The 6000-nt window shown below is 38.9% G+C and overlaps 1 protein-coding gene across 1 annotated transcript in view; it reads left to right on the top strand.

Annotated features, from left to right (window-relative positions):
• Positions 1 to 923: 923 nt before the first annotated feature.
• The window catches only part of mapkapk2a (MAPK activated protein kinase 2a), a 28388-nt gene continuing 23311 nt past the window's right edge, over positions 924 to 6000 (top strand). Inside the window, exon 1 of the mRNA XM_032549957.1 lies at positions 924 to 1678. Within this exon, the coding sequence (XP_032405848.1) occupies positions 1466 to 1678 (213 nt within the window). The 5' untranslated portion in view covers positions 924 to 1465. The remainder of the gene's footprint in view (positions 1679 to 6000) is intronic.

The following is a 6000-nucleotide window of genomic DNA, read 5'->3' as shown; positions in this document are numbered from 1 at the left end:
CGCTACCTCAGTGAAAACCTTCAGATTTTGTCTCACCTCATGGCCAATGTATGAACAGCAGTCTGTTCATGTCACCTTTGTGCTCTGCTCTGCTCTGATGGTTCCTGCTCCTGTGCAAGAACCAAAAAAGCAAGTATCAGGCTGGAAAAACCAGTAAAAGAAAATGGTCTGTGTAGAGTAGGGCCAGTGACAAACGGCCATTTTCTAATCTTCCCCAACCTCTTGCTTTATAATCTTCTCGAGGGTTGCATTTCTTTCCAGCTGGTTTTCCCTCCACTAAACATTTCTGTAATATGCTCATACAAAGCCGTCCATGGGCAGCCAGCTTCTTTAGCAATGCCCTTATGTGACTCAACTATCTGACAACTGTCAAACAGATAGTCTTTCTCCAGACTGTGTACACCACAGCAGAACATTTCACATTGACAAATTTTTGTGGCTTTATGATCCATAATCATTGAGCTTAAGGGAAATAGAGAGTTGAAATACTTAAGTCCATATATAATGTGTACATATTTCACTTTTTTTAGCAAAATTATTCCAACAATTTATTTAGATGCACCTGTAAATGACTGGCCTGCTGTTTCCTTTGAAACAGCAGTCTGAATTGGTAAAAAAGAGCCCTAACCTTGAGGTAACCTGCAGGCCTCTGGTCAGAGATTAGTGCGTCTATTTTTGTCCCCCCCTCTCGTTGGTACCATCTTTGTTAGAGGGTCTCTTCCTTTAGACAATACGGCAACGAAATAAAGACCAATTTACAAAGAATACCACAGTACACAAACAAGAAATATACAAAAAGACACGCTTTACTTTTGCTGGTTTTAAATAGCTGGTAGCTGGCTTTACACATTGTGTCGTTTCCTCTGTCGTACTTCTTCTTTAAGAGCCGAAAAAAAACAGCTATGACGTGAGAAGTAAAACCTGCTGGCTGCCTGTCCACTGAAAAGTGAAGTGTGTTTGACGAAGCAGTGGGTGTCGGACTTTCTCTGTTACTTGTCCTTTCTCCATTGGTTTCTGTCGTCCTTATTTTCATTTTTTAGATTTTGAGATTTTTCCATAGTGAAACCAAACACTGTAGCAAACTTAGAGGATGTTTTAGAGAAGTTCCTCCAGCGTTTTTTTGAGGAACCGGTGGAAGGCGGATACCACCGGAGATGGATAAGCTAACCTATAGCTCACTTGTTAGCCGACAGTCATAGATCACAGAATAGACTCGAGCTAGCATGCTAACAACTGTCTAATTGAGCATTTATCGGGTAACTGAGGCTCTTTACTCACTCCTAGCATCAGGATTATTCTCTGCTAGACTTTGGGTCTTATTTTTTCACCGTTTTTAGTTTGTCAGAGGCCAGCGAAGTCAGGAAGACTCAATTTCTGGTCATAAAAGGAGAACGACGGCGCGGAATTGTCGAGAAGCGACGGCTAAGTTATCCCACCAGCTCAGTCAAATAAGACTGTGGACACTATGCTGCCTAACGCTCAGAACCAACCACTGTTTCCGAACCCGGCGGGCCAGCAGAACCCCGCGGGCCACTTCCACGCCAGACCCCACCTACAGATCAAGAAGAACGCCATAACAGACGAGTACAAGATCACCGGCCAGGTGCTGGGGCTGGGGATCAATGGCAAGGTGGTGGAAATCTTCCAGAGGAAAACCGGTGACAAATATGCGTTAAAGGTGAGCCACAGTGGTCCTGTATGTCACCCAGTTAAATACTGTAGTGGACACCACTTGAACCGCCATTATAGGTGATATAGTTAGTGTGAAATCATTAATAAAATCAAAGAAAGAGCTATTTTTCTTCCTATCTATCAAGATTGGTATGGATATATGTACGCACTGCATGTTTGCTTTTGTTTTTTTCAGCTTTTCACCTGGAGATACTGTTGTTGAACGTCTCAAACTTAATTTGAGCCATAATATTTTGCGTTTCTGCAAGGCCTTAAAAATAATTTCCAGCCCCCAAAATATCCCATTTTCCACAATAGATGTACATGTATCGGTGAGTTAAAGGCATAACTTCATTCATTCACTGGCTGCTGTATTTTGTTTTCAGTGATTTGAAACTCTGGTTGTGGAATTTGGGTGGCATTGTGTTGTGACAAAACTACTAGCCCTATGATGCAGGAAAGAAATTGCTCCTGTCAAAATAAATTGATCAGACAGACCAGACATTTAGCCTTGCCCATAAACATGCGAAACAATTACTGGTTTAACATTGAATTAAAACCAAAACACTCTTGTTACCAACCACTATCATGGTTAGATTTCACAGGGTAGTTTTCAATAATTGGCCAAACCTTTCATCAGTAATATAAAGTGATCTAAAGTTTACTTTATACTATAGGAAGGTGCTGAAGTAAGGAAACCCAGACCTAAAAGAACATCCAATAGCTGGAAAACAAACATATACATTTAAATTACATTTGTATTTAAGTTGCTTAGTACTAAATAAGTAAAATATATTTATTTTATTAAATAATCAGTGTCTTGGAGTGAATCTGAAGACTTGCAGAGACCCTAAATGTAAGAAAGAAGATGCTAGAACATTCAAAATGTTTTTTGTTGTTGTTGTTTTTTAGCTTTCCTACTATGAGCGACCATTGGAAGCAGTTCCAACATCACATTGTTGGAGCTGCTTCCATTGACTGTAAAACAGAGTTTTGCAAATATTTTTAAGCGAGTGAACATTTTCAGCTTTCTTTAGGACTTTATGTTAGTGATACATACATGGTGCTGCTAGCATGGCTAGAATGACTGAAATAGCATTGTTTTTACTCCGTGGATCATTGTTTGTTTTTTGACAGACAGTTGTCAAAAAAAGTATTATTCAATGACCTCTACAAATACACAACCAGAATTTCTCAGATACCTAAAGTAATCCCTTCTACCACAGTTGCACGTGTAGTTTGTTTAGTACATGCAATCAAATCTCATTTTAAGTGAAGGACACAGAAGTAGAACATAAAAATAGAAATTTACCAATGAGGGAAATTAGTCATTCCTTTGAGCCAAAGCTTAAAGTTGATCACTTATTTTTTCCAGGAAGTCAGAATTAGCTTATCTGCAGTAATTTTTTCACAAAAGACATAAAGGCCTGTTTTTAACACATCCAAGATGAATTTGTACTCAGTAATTATGATGCAGGATATCTTTACAGCCCTTTTCCAAATTAATGGTGTTCCATCACAGAAACTTAAAACTGAAAAGGATGAAACACAGTAGCCTTGCTGTGCCAACTGAACTGGAGATGAATAAAACACAGTTTCACATATCTTCTCACATCTCTGTACTTCCCCTGACTTTACTTCTAATCACCTCCCTGACTGAAGCTCTTTGTAATCGGTAACTGAAGTGTTGGTGTTAGTGATGCTTGTTTATAGTATTTTAACTAATTTGAAAAAGAATCAGATCTTAGAGTTTCGCTAGCTTATTTCCTGACTCAGTTCTACACTACAGGCCTAAATGCATTTTTTTAAAAACACATCATCAAGCGTCAGCAACTGCATCCTGCTGAAATGTGATGTTGGTGGCTGGAAACGTGCCATGACTAGCTCTCATTACTAACCTGGTAATAGAGTAGGTATCTGTAATTTACACGTCATAGGATTGACGTCTTACTGTTTCATGTTTACGCTTGAATATGATTACCATTCCAGCGCTGTTGAGGAATCGATTCAGAACAGGTGTTGACACTTGCTTACTGAGCTGCACATATTTGAGTTAAATGCTGATAAGAATAAAACCCATGCAATGTGACGCACCGCATTAGATACAACGCCTGAAGATCACTTTCTGTCCTGGTCAATGATTAATGAGAGGCAAACGTCTTTACAGACAAACACACACAAGACTGATGTATGTCCACATTTAGCAAAGATCTATAAGGATGAATGAACTTTTTCTGGGCTGCACTGAGGAGCACTGTGTGATTTTTGTTTATGTATTAAATCTCCAAATTAGTCACACCCTAAGCACTGGTCATACCTTCTCTTGTGTGTTAAAGGGGGAAAACACATGAATGTTGTTTAATATTAATATTAAGCCCATTGTTAAATCAGTTAAATGAGCTTCATACAAGGAGAAAATGATGGCAGTAATGTTTAAGTTAATCTGTCGTGGCTTTAGATGTGTATTCTCTGCCGATCCCTACAACATGCTGCTGTCAGTAGCATTTTCCTCAAAATTATTTCAACAGAATATTTTTAGTTGCCAATTATAAGTACTAAGTTTAGTGTAATATGCTCTTTATGAGATTTGCTAAATAAATTCAAGGGATTCTCCAATCAGGTTTTTTGCTGCCGATTCCGATACCGATCATCCATGAGGCCAATCTCTGCCGATCACCGATCAATGCCGATCGCCTGGATTGACTGTTAATTTTTCGGTTTAGGTATAAATGATGCTATGTTATCTGGCAAAATGGAAAAATTATCTGGCAATAAATTGACCTAATTTAGACATACTTCAATACATATTTAATTTTTTTTCTATTATTATTTAAGTTACATGCTGCAGCTTTAAGCAGATGTTCGGTGTGAGAGTTCACTGTCGGGCGGAGGTTGAGCGGTGCTCCGTCTGTGAAATGTCACTACCAGTAGCGCGGTCCAAGAGCGAGAGCAGAACTAGTGTCTTACACAGCCAGCTCGAAGACTTGAGTTATTTTTTGGGTTATTTGTTTAGGTTTCTGACCGTGATGCTCTTCCGGGTGAGTATTGGTAGCTGTGCGCTGCTTTACCTGCTATCTGTTCGCTCCGGATGTCATTTTTTCCTGCATTGAGCCTCGATTTAGCCAAATTCCGTCAAGTGCTTGTTTTTTCAATGCCATATTATATTCATTGTGTTGATGCATTTTGACGTGCCTCATCTCCGAGGTAATTTTCCGCCGCAACGTGTAAACTTCCCCCATCCACTCTCAGAGTGTTATAGTTCCACATGACAGGATTTGTTGCCGCACAGTGTGAAGGAAAGAGGAGAAAGCTGCGAAGTGAGATAAGTGTGATCGGTTTTGGTGATCGGCAACAAGAGACAGTGATCGGCGATCACCGATCATAAGCTTTTCCACAGAAAATGGCAGATTATGATCGGTGGCTGATCGATCGGCACACCTCTAGTAAATTCCCAAGAGTAGATTAGTTGGGTCACTAATAACCTACTTGCTAAATGAAGAAAAAAATAATGAAAACATGGCAGGTTGTGATTTATAATTTTAATGCATGTTAAAAAATGTAAAACTCTGGGTTTGTTATACCTGTATAAGCTAAATATTAAAAAAATAATAAATAAATTGTGGTGCAAGTTGAAAGTTGGCATTGAAGACACAGGAGGAAGCAGAAATTAAAAACTGAGTTTTTCTTCCAAACACCAAGCTATCTGAATGAAGGCTGCCTTAATCTCCATTTCACAGTCCCTTTATACATAAATGTGCTTTCCCATGACAGTTTGACAGTAATAAGCCGTAATGTTTAGAAAAGGTTTGCAAACGGGGAAGAACCATCTGCTACTTTAGATCTTTCGAATTAAGAAATCTTATTGTCTATCATGTTAAAAAAAAAAAAACGTAGCTATAATTGGTACAGTGCATCAAATACTAATATTTATGTTTGAGTTGTGTTGTCCCTTTTTAAATACAGTTTATTATTAGCTGCTTCATAGTGTTGTTGGCATGGTTACTAGTCATTTCACATCTGTGTCAATTAGACATAGATGTTGCGTATGTCACAGCTCTGCCCGATGACACTGGTTCTGCTCACTGGAAAAAGAAAAAAACAAAGCAGCCAAACAAGAAGCAGATGCCTAATTTGAGTGATTGTATCAGACCCAGTGATGGAAAATTTGTTTGATATTGCAGTTGGTAGAAAGAATGGCTCTTTGTGAAGCTCTGGCTTTTACTCCTAGACTCACTGGTATATTTTGAAACTTGGCTCATAAGGAGAGTTTCCAGTGACCTATACAATCCAGCTTCGACGTGTTTGGACAGTCACCAAATAAGGTCATAA

Source organism: Xiphophorus hellerii, chromosome 20 (genome assembly GCF_003331165.1).
Source record: "Xiphophorus hellerii strain 12219 chromosome 20, Xiphophorus_hellerii-4.1, whole genome shotgun sequence".
Classification (NCBI taxonomy): domain Eukaryota; kingdom Metazoa; phylum Chordata; class Actinopteri; order Cyprinodontiformes; family Poeciliidae; genus Xiphophorus; species Xiphophorus hellerii.
Note: the sequence above shows the minus strand (reverse complement) of the source record. Positions and strands in the feature narration are given on the sequence as shown.